The sequence below is a fragment of the Drosophila hydei genome, unplaced genomic scaffold (genome assembly GCF_003285905.1).
Source record: "Drosophila hydei strain 15085-1641.00,03,60 unplaced genomic scaffold, DhydRS2 tig00000232-arrow-arrow-pilon, whole genome shotgun sequence".
Taxonomy (NCBI): Eukaryota; Metazoa; Arthropoda; class Insecta; order Diptera; family Drosophilidae; genus Drosophila; species Drosophila hydei.
The window spans coordinates 844,423-862,978 of NW_022045690.1; the positions used below are offsets into that span (position 1 = coordinate 844,423).

Sequence of the window (18,556 nt, forward strand, 5' to 3'; positions counted from 1 at the left end):
CTTTTTAAACGGGCGCATTTTCATGTAGTTGAGTAAATAATATAAATAAGTCAGAAAGTCATCAAAGTAATTGCATTTTTATAAATATTCTACTATTTTATTTAAATATGAGATGGGCTTTTACAACAAATAAATAAATAATAAATATATGGCAGCGTCTATTTTAAATGCGTTCGAATTAAATGCAATCGAATATCGAGCAATATGTTAAACAGTTTTTTACTGACTCTCGATAGCTCTACCTCTCTCTCTCTATTTATACATGTATGATTATTTGCCTCTCTTTCCTCTCTCATTATATGCATTCATATATCTTCATCTCTTTCTGTACTCCCTTTCTCTTTTTGCTCTATTTTCTCGCTCGCTTTGCTTCTTTAACATTCTCTTTGCGTGTCTCTCCTTTTCTCTCCCTTTTCTCATATGTATAACTCCTTATTTATATCATTATATATCTTACTTTCTTCCTTCTCTTTCTCTCCGCCTTTCACCTTCTCTCTCCCGCTCTCTATATCTCACTTTAGTCATCTGTCTATTTTTCTATTCCTAAGTCTATTCCTATTCCTATTCCTAAGAGATATCTCTCTCTCTCTCTTCCTGTTTCACTGACTTTCTCTTTCTTTGTTTTTCACTTTCTTGCCCATCTCTTGCTATGTCTTTTTATCGTTCTCTCACTCTCTTCAATTATTTTGCAAGTGAAGCTATTGGCATCAGTAAGTTTCCTTAGCCCATATTGAAATATTGTTATGAAAGCTTTCGTCTGTCTTCTTTTTCAATTACCCAAACACAAAATCCACTAACAAAACTTGAAAGCGAATTAAGCCAAGTTTCCTGATTTGGATTACACTTTGTTCTCGGTCCTACTCTATTCGAATTATGCTTTATGGTATTTCGGTTTTATGGGTTGAACGCATGCCAAATGCACTTACCACTTCATTAAGTTTCGGAGGCGCCAACAGGGTCATTAAACTTCAACAATTTTAACGAGCTCATCCGGCGGCAGCGAATGTGCCAAAGATTTTCATTAGGCAACAGCTCAATAGAGTCGCGTCTGCTTAATACTAGATATCTATGTGCATAAATCAACAATTGGATGAAAATTCATTTGGATGAGAGCAGGAGACTCTGATGGAAGCAGTTGGGCTAGGCTAAAAAAAAAAACAATTATCTTACAGCAGCCATCAGCCAAATCCTTGAGCTGAGCTCTGTCAGCAACAGACGCGACTGAAGCGGTATTATAATACAAAATATTATTATAGAAAATGCGGTTCTACTTCCAGTTGGCTGCCAAGGGAGATAGAGGAAAAAAGAAGAAACTGCTCATAAGTATAATTAAAAAGCCATTTATAATCATTTTGTCGAATTGTGACCCAGTCAAGGCAGCAGCACAGGGGCCACGCCCCTGTCCGCCGTTCGCTAGCCGCGAAGGCAGGTCCAGTCAAGTCCAGGTCCCATAAATACGCACATAAAGCGACAGTTCGCAGGATCCCCAAGCCCAGCTCCACAAAGAAGCCCCCAATGCCAATGCCATTGAGTTTGAATTATGTCAGCGCAGTAATAAATTGCTCAGGGCATTAAATTAAAATATACGATACGTGTGTGTGTTCGTGGGTGTGCGTGGACTAGAACGACACACTCACACACACACGCACACAGCCATAAGCTGGGAGACGGCAATGGACGCCCAATAGGATTTGTGGCGAGAATTTACTACAAAATGGCAAAACATGTTTTGCACACGCACACATATAAGTATATACACATATATATAAATATATATATATATTGTGTGTATGGAAATAAAATAGGATTTTGAGGCATTCATTTGAGCCTTGACAACTCTTTTTTTTTCTTTTCTCGGAGTTTTATGTTTAGGTGGGTGACATGGCCAGCATCAAGGTGAGCATATGCAAAGCTTTACAATATTTCAATTCTATAAATCAAGTATCTCTGTTTTAGCATAGTGTTTCAACTGCAAATATCATATTATATTTGGTACATGCAAATTTATATATATAAATAATCTGCAATGGAGAATAGTATCCAGCATTTAAAGCTCTTTGAACAGTGCTACTATAAGCCGATTTTTACCTATTTTCAATGCTTTAGCCTGAACATAGAATTTTAATACCCAACAAAGGACACCTACAATTTGAGTTTATGCCTAGTTTGCTCCAAAGTTATTATTGAAAATTGCAGTAAGAACACACATCTAGAGTAGTAGGCTAGGCTAGGGCTCGGTAAAACAGGCGCAGCACTTTAGGGTACTGGGTGTGCAAGCTTAGAAACCCAACCTGTTCAGTTCAGGGTATTTTCTGGTTGATCATTACTTTTTTGATATAAAATCAATTTCAGATTGATTTATGGAAGTCGGATATCCGCAGATTTAGATTCCATGTACAAAGCTGATAAGAACAACGTGTATCTATGGCACAAGTTGCTGATAAAAGTTAAAAATAATTCCCAGAATGGCTAAGAACTGGCTTAACTTAAATGTCTGTAACTTGCCCAAAAGATGAAAACAATTGATTTATAAATTTTCCTTTTTGCTTTGTATAAAATCGAGGGGGGTTTCTTGTATTTTACTATATGCTTATAAACTAGTACATAAAAATCGTATAAAAAACAGCATATATATATATATATATATATATATATATATATATATATATATATATATATATATATATATATATATATATATATATATATATATATATATATATTGATTATAAAATGAGGAAACAATGTGAACTATTTACATAGAAACTAAAGTTTCATTGTCAAGATCAGTAAAAAAAAATAATCAGAATTACTGATATACGCTTTTAAGCTACATATTACTCATATTAAAAAAAAATTCTAGCTAGTAGCTTAGCCGGAGCAGCCACGACAGCCACAATGGACGCACTCAACGATGCGGCCCTCCTCGAGCTTTGACTTGGGCACGCGACAAATGCAGTTGGTGCCAAAGTTGGTGTCGCGTGTTTGGATGCAACGCAAGCAGCATAGATTCTCGTAGCCGGACTTCTTCCATTTGGCTATCAGGTTGCAGTCTGCTATCTTCTCCTTCAGGCAATAGTCGTAAAGCTCACGGCTGATGGCCTTGCGGCGATAGAACAAGTCGTAGATGTACCGCGTCTTCTGATGGTGTATCTTAAAGATGGGCCACAGAGACTCTGTGATGCGCTTTCCCTCATGTGGCTCGGTCTCCGCTGCAAGCATACAAAGCTAATTTCAGCAAATATTCCAGCTGCACACATAATTACATACATATATTTAAACGTATATGTAGTACAATAAGCGACATCAGCATGCATACCTTCGCGCATTTTCTGTTCCAGCTCTTCCAGCGTCGGTTCGATGAGCTCCCATCCATCTGGCGGGGGTTTACGGCTGCGGCGCACTTTTGGCATATTATTTGTTTAATATTCTTTTTTAAATAAGCGTCAGCAATAAATTTATCAGTAAAATACTAAACTGAAAAACCGCAAACAGCTGTCGAATATCAGCAACGTATGGTGTTGCAAAACGCTTATATTACAAAGAGACACAACACTAGTCGTCCGAGCTGCAAGCGCTGTTATCTATTTGGCTAGTTTCCCGCCAGCTCTGCCGTTTTACAAATGTCAAGTGCGGGACAATATGTGAAATGGCGGTTGGCGGGATCTATTGAAACATGAATAGGCTTGATTTTATCTGTCACAGCACTTCTGCAAAAATCCCATAATATTAAAATTTCCCATCCTTACTAATCGATAGTTTCACGCAACTGATATAGCTTCCTCATCTCTAGCCATACTTTCCTATCGCAAGCTGCAAATTTAAAAATTTGAATGATATGTCAAAAGTTGATATTTTGGTCGTACTACATTCAAAAAAAATCAAATGAAGAAATAGAACTTAGCATTGTGTGCAACGAGTTTTTCTGGAGTTTTTATCAATGATATTGTCGATGTTAAATTAAATTTGCAAATAGGTAGTGCTTTTGACAGATTATTCAAATTTGAATTATTGTATAACTTTATTTGAATAATAATAATTATAAAAACAAAAAGAAATGTTCTGTTCTTTCTAGACTTTTTAAATTGTTGTTGATATGAATTTTTGGCTTTTGGAAAGCTGGTAACACTGACCGCAATATCGACATATCTCAACGTATCGATAACAGGCTGTAGTTTATTTTCCACTTCAGTGTATATGTAATCGTAGAAGTAATGAGTTGATTGTTTTTGTTATTTCTATTTGACCGTCGCGTGTGGTTGATATTGTACCAATTTTTTTGTTGTTTTTATTATTGTTAAATTTCTACTTAGTCCTGTATTGCAATTATTAATTGCTAACACATTTAAGGAATACATCTATTAAACGAATCCAATACAGCACAGCTAAAGTAAGCAAAACGACAGACGCAGTCGAAAAGATATATGTCTGTTTAGTTGTATGTGTGTTGTGTGCATGCGAATGCGAATGTGAATGTGAACATGCAGTAGCAGCAGCAGCAGCAACAACCCACAGTGAAACATTGGCAAACTAACCCACACAACTTCAGCACAGCTTCACACGCGCTATAAAACAGTTGTATTGCTGACTGCGGAGGCGTCAACTTCGTTTTGTCTCTTGTGTCTCGTGTGTATTGTGACAAATTATATGTCAAATTACTAGTTAATTACACGCGCAAGTAATAATAACTAAGGACTAATTTTGTGTCTCTCTGAGTTTAAAGTAAGACGATATTTGCTACTTATGTATGTTAGCATAAGTAGTATGTATGTATGTATGTATGTATGTATGTACATGCGTATGCTTTATTATGATTGGTTTGTTATGACGCAGTTGTCTCACTCTTGTTGTATTTGTTGTAACGCGTCACTTTCATTCATAAGTCCGTTGGCTTTCTTTACGGCAACGCAGAAGACATCAGCAGCAATAACAACAAAAACAGCAACAACAAAGAAGCACTTGGCCTTCGCCTAATGCGTGCTCTCACTCGCTCGCCTATTCTCGCTGTTTCCTCTTTGGTGTCGCTCTCCCTTGCCCATCCAATAGCGATTGCTATTGCATTTCCATTCATTTGGCGATTGGCGCGTACGCTTTGATTGTCATTCGCTTTCGTTGTATTCAGTGCATGGTACGTAAAATAACAAATTTAAGCACACATATACAAACGTCTATATAAATATATATATATATGTGTGTATATATACACAAAGAGAGATCGCCACCCCCAATCTGCTGGCACATTTAAACGCCCCTTTACGGGGTGTCTGTGTCGCTATGTGTGGGTGCATTCGTGTGTGTGTGTGTGTAATGAGCGCACTAAATCTGTATTGTTTGGTTTTTGTTTTCACATTCCTTTAATTTTGCCATTTTTCGCAAAATATATGTTACATGTACATGTATATTGCTATACTGTTATACCCACACACCTACACTTACATATATATATATTAAACAGTTTCAATTGCAGCCCAGTCACTGCGCTGCCGGTTACCTGCGAATTGGTCATAGCGTTTATCTAATTTGTTATGTATGGAAAGCTCTGCTAATACTCGAAGTCAACGAAACTTACTCCAGTTATCGATAAGATAGTCAGCAAGTCAAGAAAGAAAAAACTAACTAATTTTCGGGTCCAGTTTGACTGTTGTTCAATTACGAACTTGGACACGAATACAGGCAATCGAAATACGCTCACTCAAAGATAAAAACATTGTATTGTGGTATACATATATTATATAATGCGTTTGACTGATCATCATATTATGATAAATTGCCATTAATGATCTCTTTCCTGTATACCATATGTCCATGCAGCTCGGGAGTTAAATCTAAGCTCTTCAGACCGAATCGCGTTTATTTACTGTTTTACATAACATAGAGGCAATCCAGGTACTTTCTCAGATATAGATAATAATCGCAATATGTGAACATTTTCACATATTCGTCACGTGTTTTGTTTACTTTGTATAATCGACTCAGGTTCCCAGAGAACAATATTTATGGCCCAATTATATGCTTTAAATAACATTGCAAATATATATTTCTTCCTCTCCCCCCTCTCTCTGTATCTTTCTCTATCTCTCTCTCTCCCTCTCTCCCTCTCCCTCGCTCTTTTTGAAGACGAAATACATTTATTTATTTTTAGGCACTCCAATCATTTGCCCCAATTTCAATTTCATTTTTCAGTCCCAGCGAGTTTTTCGCATTTTTAAGCTAGGTATTAATATATCTGAAATCTTATGTGTTCAAATAATTTGTGATTTGTGATTTGTAAATGGAATTTTGGACTCATCGCCATCATAGAGCTGTCAAATTCAGTAACAAAACAGGTTGATAAGCTCTGGCCGTAGCTCATTTCAATAACGTTTTGCTTGAGCTGATGCTGTTCAGCTACATTAGTTTGATTACATATATAAATATATATTTATGTGTGTAGATATACACATGTATATAGTAGACTAACTGCACTGGTATTTATCAGATAAATGTAACTGAATCCCGCAGCCCATTGGCATCACAAATGCGCGTTAATTGCCATACAAATAGTTTTTCAATTCAACATCAGAGAAAGTTGTGATACAATACAGTTCCGAATATAAATATTTATATATAATATATAACAGTATCCAATTCAATAAGTCATGCAATTTGAAAGATCAATGCGAACTTGAAGTCCTAAGAAAAAGTGTGAATTATAAAATATGGAAAGTGATTTAGAATAGTCATCATCTTAAATAGAATTCAAATCAAAGAATAGAAATAATATTTTTTATTGTTTTTTTTTGGGTGAACTTCAGCAAGGGCCTCACCATGGAGCCCTCAGCTGGCGGCAATCTGTTGGAGATCATGGATCTGGCACGGACACTGCGCCAGGAACAGCTCTTCATACAGAATGAGCAGGCGGCCTTCGCACAGCTGACTACCGCCTTGGAGACCAATGCGACGACAATAACAAAGGTTCGCACCCATATTTGTTTATTAACAATGTCACGTCTCATTTATTTATCAACCCATTTCGATCTCTTTCCCCAACCGACGTGTCGTCTAGCTGGCATACATCTGTGCCCAACAAAGACAGAACCTACATGACCTGCTGCTGGCCAGAACGGATCATGATCCGTTCCTATGTTGCCGACGTGCTAGCACCTACGAGAATGCCCCATTTGTGGATGCCAAGAAGGTGTTGCCCTACGAGGTGTGTAACTAAATGCCAAAGGAGTATACATTGTTATAAATATATATATGTTTTATATATATATGTATGTGGTACACATCCAAGAGCTAACATATCAGCTGGCTGCCCAGACAACAAAGAACGTCCGATCTGAATAGAGGAAATATTTTTTGATACAGTTACAGCGTAGATACTTGTGTTATGCGTAGTCGTTTCAATCCAGGAAACTTTAAAGCTCACAATGGAAGTCGGTAACTTTAAGTCGTAATTTGAAATGGCCAACTATCAGCAACTAAATATCGCTGGCGGCTCTTTTGTAGGGTATGTTAGTCCCATTGAAATGCAAATTCAGGGTATATTGGTTTTTTGTAAATGCATGTATCAGTCAGAAGGAGGCGTGGCAGATTCCATACTCTTGATCGAAAGCTAGAGATGGCAGATATATTAAAGTATTAGAAATGTATGTAATAGAGAAGCGTAGAATGATTGGAATAGCAGCAGCAGGTTTCAGGGTATATCTTAGTCGGGCAGTCTTACTCGTTGGTTCCATAACAATATAATGTTGATTAGTTTAGATATGGCTATAGAGTCTGGATCGTATACCGAATCATTGTCGGTATATGTGATTAGATGATAGCTCTAGAGCGTTCGTTTGTAAGTCATAAATTTAGTCTTATAAACACATATGTAGACTAGTTAGTGCTATATCAAAGCCACATAGTTTAAAGAGAGTATTTTTAACTTTTGATTCTTTATGCATTTAAATTTTATATAAAAAAAATACCTAAGCAATTGGCGTCCTTAGTATTTTGAGGTCTGCTTAAACACTCAAAGGCCAACATAGGTTCTTAACAATATCAAACAGATAGGAAGAGATAACGAAGCTATGTAAACACGTATAGCTATATCGACTTAGTTTAGCTTGTTGATTAAGAATCAATAATTCGAAATGATGTTGAATAATTGTTTTGGTCTCTTTTTTCAGCACGCTCTTGCCTATGAGGACCTGTTCAACTATTTGTACAATACGCCGTATTTGCTGGCCTTGTCGCTGGCAACGGCTGATCGTTTGTCGCTGCTGGCGCCGGCGCAGCTGGGACAGATAGTCAATACGATTGCCAGTGGACTCTATGGCAATGCGATCAACACAAAGGATGTGGAGCTGCTGCTCAAGTTGCTGCGCGAGCTGATCGAACTGCAGCTGATGAACAGCGAGCAGCCGCGTCGCCTGCTGCGGACAAATGGCAGCGCCTTTGCACGTCTCTATCACCGGCTGGTAGAGTCTCTCTTCTCTGCTAGAATCTTTCTAACATCGGCCCTGCACGAGCCGCTAATGGCGGTGCTGAGCGAACACGATGTGCTGCTCGACGTCGATCCACACAAGCTACTGCAGAGTTTTACGGCGCGTGAGCGAGAACGTCGTTTTGGCGAGGATGCCAGCAGCTCCGATTATCAGCACAATGTGGCACGCTTTCATGCAGAGACGCTGGGCAAGCTGCACGCGCACGCACAGGCCTTTGTGCGCAGTCTGAAGAAGAGCTGGGCCTTGTTTCCTAGCTCGTTGCGCTGGCTGCTTCAAACGCTGGGGCAACAGTTGCGGCAGACGCAGCGTCACAGCGACCACGAGATACGGCAGCTACTCACTGATCTGGTCTTCACACACTTCATTTGCCCCGCCATTGTCAGCGCCGATCTGCTGGGCATCATCGACGTCAACGTGGGCGAGCAGATGCGTCACAATCTCAATCAGATTGTGCAGCTGCTGCAGCGTATGGCGTTGAGCGACGAGGCCAGTGAGCTGACACAGCTCATGGAGCTGCTGCTGCTGGGCCAAACCGGTGAGGATGTTGTGGCCATTCTGCCACAGCAGAGCGACTTTGAGCGCGGCCAGTTGGCCATCAATCAGCGCGAGCTGCAGCAATTTGCGGACTTCTTTCGTTTGCTGGCCGCACGGGTCGAGTACGATGTCTCCGCCGAAGAGCGGCAGCGACTGCAGCGCATCTTATCTCGCATACCCAAGCCGGAGGGAGACAGAACAGCAGCTACATGCATGGCCCCACCCGAAGCGGTGTCTCCCGAGAAGAATGGTAAACGCTCGAATAAGGGACTCATGCGTCTGGGCAAGGCTACGAAAAAAAAGCTGGCGAAGGGCATGAGCTTTACTACCAACAGCAACAGCAACATCAATAATAACAACAACAACAACAACAACAATAACAATATCAGCATCAACAGCAGCGGCAGCAGCAGCAACCACATCGTTGACTTGGGCAATGGCAGCTCGGCAAATGGCCATAATGGTGACATGGAGCAGTGCTCCTCCTCGCATAGCGGCAGCAACACCAGCCTCAGCTCCTGTGGAGCCGCCAGCAATGGTGCAGCCATAGCGATTGCAACAAGTGTTGCAGCTGGGGCAACTGTGCCAGATGCAGACACTCCTCTTCCAGAAGGGGATGAGCGTGTGCTGATGTTTAGCATTTACAATGCGGCTTCCAAGAACAAACTGAAGCCGCTCACCGAGGAGGATTTGCTGAAGATGAACTGCATTGGCCAGGATATAGTGCCCGTGACTGGGGCAGCGGCAGCCGCATCCTCCAATGCAGACGATGTCAGCAGTTTGGATGCGATGCGCCGGCCACATGACGACGCCTCAATTGGCAACTCGGACAACTTGGAAGCGATTAGCGAGGCAGCACATTCGGCCAATCATTCGGTGGTTAGTTCTCTGGACTTAGAGGAGCAGCAAGAACGCGATGCGCATGACGTGGAAAACGATGACAATTTGTCGGATATGGTGTCCGCCAATGTGTCCGGCCGTGGCACGCCCAACATTAGTGGACGCGACACGCCTTCGTCACAGGTGACGGATGGCGATGGTGCCGGCGGTGACTTGACCCATCATGCGGCTCGGCCCACGCCCCAAATGCAAAAGATGTTGCTGTCCAAGGCGCGTTCCGACATCGAGGATAAGTTCTGCAAGTTCGAACTGAAAAAATTCGAGGGCGATGAGAACGTGAGCATCATTTCAGACACCTGGTCGACGGATGTGCTGGCCAGTGACTCGGAGACGACACTGGACGCCAGCAACGAGCAGCGTGAGCGAGAAAGGGACAGGGAGCGCGAACGCAACTTTGCCACACCACTGATACCATCCGCTGTGGTGCTGCCAGGTGACAATAACAACTTTGTGGTGGAGGCACTAGCCAGAGCTGCTGCTCCATCGCTGGATGCCTCTGATCAGCGGTCCGAGTCCAACTGGAGCACGGATGTGCTGGCCAGTGATTCCGAGAAGCTGGCCGAAATAGATACGGATGATAATGCCAGCATAACCGCCAAGTCCGATATTGTGGCTCCCATGGTGCCCGCTGTTGTTCTCGACGACGGGGAACAGACGCCGGGCAGCAGTGGCGATGGTGACGCAGATGCCGATGGAAATGGGAATGCCAGTGCCAGCGAGCGCAGCCAAGAGGACTCGGCCTTCTTCGATGCCGTCAACTCGTACGAGGATGCGCATCTTTATCAGATAGCCTCGTCGCTGGCTCGCAGCTCGGTGCGCACCAGCTACCATGGCCTAGGCAGTGACAGCGGCGACAGCAGCTTCCAGCAGCAGTACAAATGCAGCGGAGCGGAGGGGCGAAAGAGCACGCCGCTCATGGGCATCGCCTGTATGCGGCGACAGACGTCGGCGGAGAGCAGCATTTCCAATCAGAGCCTCAATTTGGAGGAGCCGACAACAACCAGCCAGTCACAGCAACACCACCACCATCATCACCACCACCACCATCACCATCATCATCACAAGAAAAAGAAGCAACAGCAGATGCAGATGATGGCAGCATCGGTGACGGCCATTGCAGCCAGCGATCACCATGACCTGATCGACTTCAGTGACTACAGCGAGGACAAGGAGGATCCGCCGGGCCTGGTGCAGCAGCTAATGGACAAATTTGGCATCGAACACCACATGCGCAGCGGCGTCCAACATCGTCGTATATCCATGGAGCAGCGCACGGCCAGCGAGGATGGACGCCGCAATGGCATACTGGCCGGTGGCAGCGAGCGCCGTCATCAGAGTCTCAACTACGAGAACCACGAGATCATGCTGCACGCCATGCTGCCCACCCAAGCCAAAACGGACGATGATAAGCAGCAGGAGCTGCAGCTGCTCTGTGCCCAGGCCCAGCAGCTGCAGCTGTTTGACGATCCACCCGCCGCTGCTGCAGCAGGCCAAAGCAAGCCCAGTAAGGCAACCGGCGCTATACCAAAGAGCATCAGCTTCGATGCCAGCGCTGATAAGGATAAACATCGAGCGCAGCGCGATCTGCGAGAGCACGGCATTCTCACCAAACTGCGACACGGCATCTTCAAGAATCGGCGCAGCAGCAGCAATAAGTCTGCATCAACATTGTCGGCAAGCCAGCGCCTGGCCAGCGGCAGCAGCAACAACAACAATAACCATGGCGGCAGTAGCGGCGGCGGCGGAGGCGGCGGCATGAACGATTCAAATCGCAGCACCAACTTCGATCGAAACGCCGGCTGCATCAGCTTTGGCGCCCACTTCTGTGATAGCAGCGAGGACATTCTGGCCAAATACAGGCGCAAGGTCAGCAGCTCCAGCGAGGCAACCAATTCCGATTCCACTGGCAATGGCCACGGTATGCCCCAGCCACATAGCCAGGCCATCAATGGCGGGTATGCATCATCTGCTGTCTCTGTCTACGACATGCAATATCTCTCTCTCTCTCTCCTTCTCTGTCTTCCTCGTGTAGGCAAATACCTGGCGTGGTGTTTAGCAGCGTTAAACAAAAGCTTCGCACGGTTCTCTCAAAGACTGATCTGCACAGCGGCGACTTTCGACAGACAACACTGAGGCAGCTGGATGCGACGCCATTGCAGATGTATTTGCAAATCCAGCTGGCGCAGTGCACCAGCTTGCAGCGCTTGCCGCAGATATCGCATGTGGCTGAGGCGCTGCGCTGTTTGGCGCAATTGGAGCGGCCGCAGCATAGCCAACTGCTGCTAGAGCTGCAACATGATCTGCAGCGTAGGCAGAGCTATCTGCAGTACCTGCTCGTGCATCGCCAGCAACTGCTGCTGCGGTCCGAGCAATTGGAGCAGCTGGAGGAGCGACTGCGTGGCGAGGCGCGCAGCTGCCAGCGCTGCCTGCTGCAGTCGCTCGTCCGTTTGTATTTGGCGCGTCAGCAGGCGCAGCTACAGACCTTCCAGACCGAATTTGCCCAGCTCAGCGTTAGCGACGAGCGGCTGGAGCTGATCGAAGAGTTTATCGAGAGTCTGCTGCAGGAGCTGCACGATAGCGGCCTGCAGGACGATTGGCAGCGAGAGGCCGCGCGTGTGGCCATTGAGCGCCTCCTGCTGGAGCAAATGTACGAGCAGGTGATGTTTCCCAATGAGGATGCCGACGTATCCAGAGACGGTGTGCTAGCGGCACACATTGGCAAGCTGCAGCGTTTTGTGCATCCGGCGCATCCAGCGCTCTGCATTGCACAGGAATTTCTGGGCGAGGCGCCCTGGACCTTTGCCCAGCAGCAGCTCTCCTACATGGCCGCCTACAAGACACCGCGCGAGAAGCTAAACTGCATCATCAAGTAAGTGAACATGCGAGCATGATTATTCCGATTAATACATCAAAATTCCTTTCACAGCTGCATCTCCAGCATCATGAGCCTGTTGCGTATGTCCAGTCCCCGTGTGCCAGCCGCCGACGATATCTTGCCCGTGCTCATCTATGTGGTCATCATGGTAAGTGGCACATCAGTTGTACCATCTGCGACTGCAATAATCCAACGCTCCATTTACCGTACCAGGCAAATCCACCGTATCTGCTGTCCACCGTGGAATACATCAGTTGCTTTCTGGGCAAAAAGCTGTACGGGGAGGATGAGTTCTACTGGACGCTCTTTGGTTCCGTTGTCAAGTTCATCAAGACCATGGACTATTTGGACTAGGTTGTTATATATATATAATCAGATATTTGTTTAGGTCAAAGTATTGGATCGCAACGAGTTTAGTTATATGTGTTTCTCTGTTCTTAACTTGGTGTCCAGTCAGCGATTGATATATATATATATGTCTACTCTCTATAATGTAAACATTTGAATGAATATTTCACATAGTAGCCGATATATATATATATATATATATATGTCTGTATTAATGTTTAAAACTGTTATTAATATTGAAATCCAAGATGGCTAAATCAAACAAGTTAGCCAACCGTGGCAGCTGCTCAATAATTTGAAATTTACCGAAACGGCCGCCTAATAAATATTTATCTATATATATTTGTATACCCGTACATACTTAGTAGGTACCATAGTACACACACGCATATATACATACACTTAGCTACATACATATATATAAGCATGCACGTAACATGAAAATCAACTTAATATTCCTTATTGTGTAACACAAAATAAAATATATATATATATATATAAAAAAAAAAACAAGAAAAAACAAAAAAGATAATTCTCTCATTCAAGATTTCCCAACGATACTTCTATATGGTATACAAAACGATCCTAAGATCAAACGGCTATTGTCTAAAATACTTTTTGAAAATGTACTTATATTAGATTTCTTATATATTATTATAATATATACTATACCAGATATATATCATCATTGTTAATATTGATCTAAATTCTTGTTGTTATTATAAATATCAAAATATCTCCTAATCTGGAAAAGATTTATTCATTTGAGTAGATGAAGTGACGCAGACAGTCATAAATATTGATGGAACTTCAATTCAATTTATTTTTAAACGAACGAAAATTTATTTAAATATAATCTTAGAGCTATATTGAAGTCAGACTAAAGTCGGTTCTGGACCTCAGAGCCAACATTAATTAACATAGAGAAAATTTTAACAGAGCAGAAAAAAAGAAAAAATATTTAAAATTAGATCATTTGTGCTGTTCACTGGCGCAGGACGTACTTTTCCAGATTGGCCTCACGGCCGCCCATCAGGTAGCTATTAATGCACATTTGTGACATGATGCGGACGCCATGCTGCTGCAGGTAAACGAAATCCTTCGCAGCTAGCGGCGCCTTCTTGACATCGACAAAGCAGTGCGTGGCACTGGCTGCCGTCGCATCCTCACTGAATGGTGAGCTGGGGTCCAGGATTTTAGCGCCGCCGGCACGCAGCACGTTCTTGATGGCCGCCAAATTGCGCTCTTGCAGGCTGAGTATGACACAGTGATCGCTGAAGGCGCCGATGTCAGGCGTCAGCTCGAGGCGCCACCGATGCGCGGCGACTGCGATTTGCTGCTCCTCCGGCGCCAGCGTGGGTAAATTGAGCGCCTTGGGATTGCCCCACTCGTAGAGGGACTCATCCAGAAAGACGCCGCGGGAATGACACTCCTCGATGTAGCTGATATTCAGTACCCATTTGCCCGCTGCCATGCAGCCGAGCAGCTTCTCGCCGCGATTGGGACGCTCGCACAGCAGATGCGTGCAGGCGGGATCATAGTTGGACAGATTCTGACAGATCTGACCGCCCAGCAAGCGAATGCGTTCCATTAGAAGCAGCCGCTTGTCTTCATCATCGCCGCACGAGATGCTGAAGCACGGCGTGCCCTGGTACAGCATGCGCGACGACTCGCCATTGCTGCTCCGCTTGCCCCGATTGAACTCTGCTGGATCACGCCAGCCCACCATATCCTCGGTCAGGGCGAAACCCTCCGACTCGAAGGGCTGCACATATTGCACCTCGCTTATGGTCTGGCCCTCGTGGTCGCGCTTCAGGCTGCTGCGGCGCAGCTCGCGGCTTTTCAGGTAGTCGGTGATCTGCTTGACCTCCAGAGAATTGTCCGCTGCCGTCTCTTCGAAGCTAATCTTATCAAAGTTTATAGTGCTGCCGCTGGGCAGCTCATCAACTGCACCTGGGGCACCGGGACTCTGTGTGCTGGGCACGAATGGTGAGGCAGGCGCTGCATCTGCAGCTGCTCCTGCCTGAAACAGTAGGCGACTCACCGGGTGCTCCACCATCCTCTGAGGGTGCGGCTCTGCCACTTGCACACATTCACTCTCGGCGTCGGTGTAGTCAATGCCCAGTGTCTCGCATGTGATACGCATCACACGTTGCCTGATCACCGCTAGGGGCGTGTCCGGCTTGATCTGGTGCTTGGGCAGACGCCAGCGACGCTCGAAGTCGTCGGCCATGCGTTGCTGGAACTCAGGCGTCAGGCAGAAGTTGGGTATGCCGGGTGCGGGTCGTGATGTCTGGCGCCGATTGACGGGCGTGCAGGCCTGCCGCCTGATCCGTTCCAGCTCGGGCGTCTGGTTCTCGCGCATTTCACGGATTATCTGACGCACACAGTCGCGTGCCTGACTGGTGTCTAGTCGCTGCACCACCTGCTCCAAGAAATCAAAGTTGCACGCACCGCCTGCGATGGTTTTTTGATTGAGCGGCGTATGCGGCGACTCGGGCGTCGTGGTGCCGCTCGAGCTGCGTCGTCGCGTGCTGGGCAAGCCCGTGACCAGTTCGGAGACGCGCGGATTACGCAGTGGCGTTAGATCCGGCTGCACTGGCTGCTGCTCCTTATCCTCTTCCATCAGCGTCGATTGCTGCTCCTTTGTTGCTGTCTTCTCCTGAGGCGTGACTGGCGTTTTAGCCTTGGGTGTTAGCGTTTTGTTGCTGTCCTTGAGACCAGGCGAACCAGGAAAGTCACTGGCGCTTTTGCCCACCAGGAAGCGAGCATACGGCAGCTTCTCGCCACGCTGGGCGCACTGCACCAGCCAATCGGCTTGCACCACCGGATAGCCCCATTTGAGTGCACCCTCGTACTTGGAGCCCTCTGCCGCGGAGCAGATCAGCAGCGGGCGTTCCTTCTTGACAAATGCCTTGTTCAGCGCGGCGCCGAGCAGCTCTGCCAGCGCATTAATAAAGTCCCGCTCCAGGCCCGCATAGATGGACACCACAATGGTCATGCCACGCAGTGGCTCCAGCCGTGCATTGTGCGGCACTGGCCGATGATAGTACTCCAGTGGCAGCAAACTGTTCTGCTTCATGCAGCTCTCCAGGTACAGCTCGGTGACCACATAACGCGCCTGCACTGGCAGCACAGACTCATCCAGCGCCTGCTCAAAGCTGACAATGGCATAGTCCACCTGATCCGTGTAGCTCGCCGGCACCAGACAGCCCTGGGCGGCTTTGCATTCGCTGAGCATCTGATCGTACAGCTCGCTGCTGAAGCATGGCTCGTGCACGTACACCGAGGCGCCCTTAAAGTAGTCGAGCTTGTCGAAGTCTATGGAGAGCGTGCTGGCGCTCAGATCGGGCAGGGCGACGGCCAATGGAACGGCACATGAAGCACTGGGTGCAGCTGTCAATGCTGTCACCGAGAGCTGCGTGGAGCTGGCGGCGGGCAACGGCATGGCCGGCTCCTGCTCCTGAGAGTAGTGTGTTAGTAGCTCCGGTTCTGGCTCCGGCTCCGGATGTGCATCACCGTCCGTGGGCCCATCAAAGAGCTTCTTTTTGATGGGCAATGATGGCTGCTTGAAGCTGTGATTCATGGACCGCAACGTACGCTTGCTAGCCGGCGAGGGGGCGTCGGTTGCCTCGCCGCCATGTGGCACGGAGACATGATGCGGTAGCTCGCTGACAATGCGACCAGCTCGAATGCTCTCCAACAGCCACTCGAGCCGCACAACCTGCACCGTGGCGAGCAAACCCTCAGTCTGCCATTGCCTATATGCAGCATCCTCCAGCTGGCCGACAACGATGTGGGTCAGGCCTTCATGCGGATCATCGTAACGCGTGGCGCCGCCTGTATTGAGCACACGATTCAGCTTCTCGCGCTCGAAATTGCGAAAGCCGCTCAGGTAGACGCAGCAGCCATCCAAAAAGTTGCCCGCCTTCTTGGCCTTGCGCGGACTAATCTCCTCCAGCGTCTCCTGGTACAGCTGCTGTTTATGATTGCTGTTGCCAGTGGCCTGTTTAAGCAGGCCGCCGGCGTTGCGTGTGGATTTGCCGCTGGTGACGCTGCAGTTGCTGCTGGCCGTCTCGTTGAGCGTCGTGTTTTCGCTGCACATGCGGCGACCCGGCGCACTCACAAAGCTGATGCGCGACAAATCCGAGAGCTGGGTACTGTCAGCCACCGTGTGATTGCCATGGGTGTGCTTGGTCGGCGTAGAGACCTGTTTGCGAGCCCGCACTTCATACTGTTTGGTGGGCAGCGCGTAGCCGCGCTCATGGCTATCGAATACCCATTCGGGCAGCAGGATATCCTTCTTGAAACGTAATGCCGCCTTATATTTTTCTGTGTCGGTCTTCGACTGTTCCGTGATGACAATGTCCACCTGCTGGGAGCGAAAGGCGCGATGGTAGATGCCGCCGTTCTCATTGACCAGACGCATCACCGCCTCCTTGCGCGACGTCTCCAGTCCACTGCACGTGATATTGGCGCCAAAGAACGTGGGCAGGCGATACTTGTCGAACTGTGTGTCCGTGGCGCTAACGGTGCTATGGCCGCCACTGCAACAACTCGCCCAGACGTCCTGCACCCAGTCGGTGTGCATGACAGGCACACCGTTGAGCGTGGCGTGCTCGTACTTGTTGGACTTGATCGTGTTCGATATGAGATGTGTGATGTTGCGTCCGAAGTTCTGGAAATAATGACCGCCCATCCAGTGGATTAGTTTCTTAATTTCATCCTTTTCTTTGCTGCTGATACCACTGGCCGAGATCTGCAGGTCACGCATAGCCGTAGCATATATGGGACTAGTGCCCAGTGGAACCGGCGCATTCTCCTGCAGGCACTCCACTATGCAGGGCGGGCCCAGAACTAGGGCCTTGGTCAGCTGCAGCTGTTGGAACAGATCTCCCTCGAAGTGAGCTAGCACGAATATATCTTTTTTCGTAAGCCCACCACCGGCGATCAATGGAAATCCTTCGCTTGCTCGAATTTCACGGATTTGCGTGTCCGCAAGCTGCTCGCGCATCAACTTTAATGCGTTGGCATATTGGCCAGCTATGGCCAAATCGGCCTCTGTTTCGCTTTTTGTGTTGTTGACAAAATATGCGCATATTGATTCGTCCAGGCTTGTGCTCATCCTCACTTTAATTGTATCCTGTATCCCAATTGAAACGATTTGCGAATCCTGACGCTCAAATTGGGGCACACTTTTTGCGAATAATTTTTGGCGCGTCCGATGTTTATTTGCTTGATTCTAGTATTGCAAGAACTTGTTATCGATATAACATTAGGTTAAGCACGATATTCTATATTTAGCTGAATATAATTGATGTTTCCATTCGATATAAAAAGCAGGTAACGTTACGACCATTATGAAATAAATTATTAATATTTTGTTTTTATTCTTCTTTTCATATACAAAATATGTTGTGAAATT

General features: G+C 46.2%; 3 protein-coding genes across 6 annotated transcripts; 1 reads left to right on the forward strand and 2 right to left on the reverse strand.

The window, feature by feature from the left end:
- Nucleotides 1-2,824: 2,824 nt before the first annotated feature.
- On the reverse strand, nucleotides 2,825-3,540 carry LOC111600199 (protein BUD31 homolog). 2 transcript variants are annotated; one of them, XM_023316214.2, is made up of 2 exons: nucleotides 3,320-3,540; nucleotides 2,825-3,212 (listed from the first exon to the last, which is right to left on the reverse strand). In XM_023316214.2, exons 1-2 carry the CDS (start codon nucleotides 3,411-3,413, stop codon nucleotides 2,872-2,874), a joined length of 435 nt encoding a protein of 144 aa, XP_023171982.1. In that variant the 5' UTR covers nucleotides 3,414-3,540; the 3' UTR covers nucleotides 2,825-2,871. The 2 variants fall into 2 exon arrangements, with proteins under 2 accessions (XP_023171982.1, XP_023171983.1); XM_023316215.2 differs by having other exon boundaries at nucleotides 2,825-3,250; nucleotides 3,320-3,398.
- Nucleotides 3,541-4,205: 665 nt separating this feature from the next.
- LOC111600178 (receptor-mediated endocytosis protein 6 homolog) lies at nucleotides 4,206-13,622 on the forward strand. Of its 3 annotated transcripts, none has more exons than XM_023316173.2 (7): nucleotides 4,206-4,390; nucleotides 6,795-6,954; nucleotides 7,046-7,192; nucleotides 8,157-11,863; nucleotides 11,941-12,777; nucleotides 12,835-12,931; nucleotides 12,997-13,621. In XM_023316173.2, exons 2-7 carry the CDS (start codon nucleotides 6,808-6,810, stop codon nucleotides 13,135-13,137), a joined length of 5,076 nt encoding a protein of 1,691 aa, XP_023171941.2. In that variant the 5' UTR covers nucleotides 4,206-4,390; nucleotides 6,795-6,807; the 3' UTR covers nucleotides 13,138-13,621. The 3 variants fall into 3 exon arrangements, with proteins under 3 accessions (XP_023171941.2, XP_023171942.2, XP_023171944.2); XM_023316174.2 differs by lacking the exon at nucleotides 4,206-4,390 and adding an exon at nucleotides 4,537-4,722 and having other exon boundaries at nucleotides 12,997-13,622; XM_023316176.2 differs by lacking the exon at nucleotides 4,206-4,390 and adding an exon at nucleotides 5,758-5,886 and having other exon boundaries at nucleotides 12,997-13,622.
- A 431-nt stretch (nucleotides 13,623-14,053) lies between these two features.
- Nucleotides 14,054-18,526, reverse strand: LOC111600205 (DNA topoisomerase 2-binding protein 1-A). Its single transcript, XM_030223513.1, has one exon. It carries the CDS (start codon nucleotides 18,254-18,256, stop codon nucleotides 14,117-14,119), a length of 4,140 nt encoding a protein of 1,379 aa, XP_030079373.1. The 5' UTR covers nucleotides 18,257-18,526; the 3' UTR covers nucleotides 14,054-14,116.
- Nucleotides 18,527-18,556: the final 30 nt, after the last annotated feature.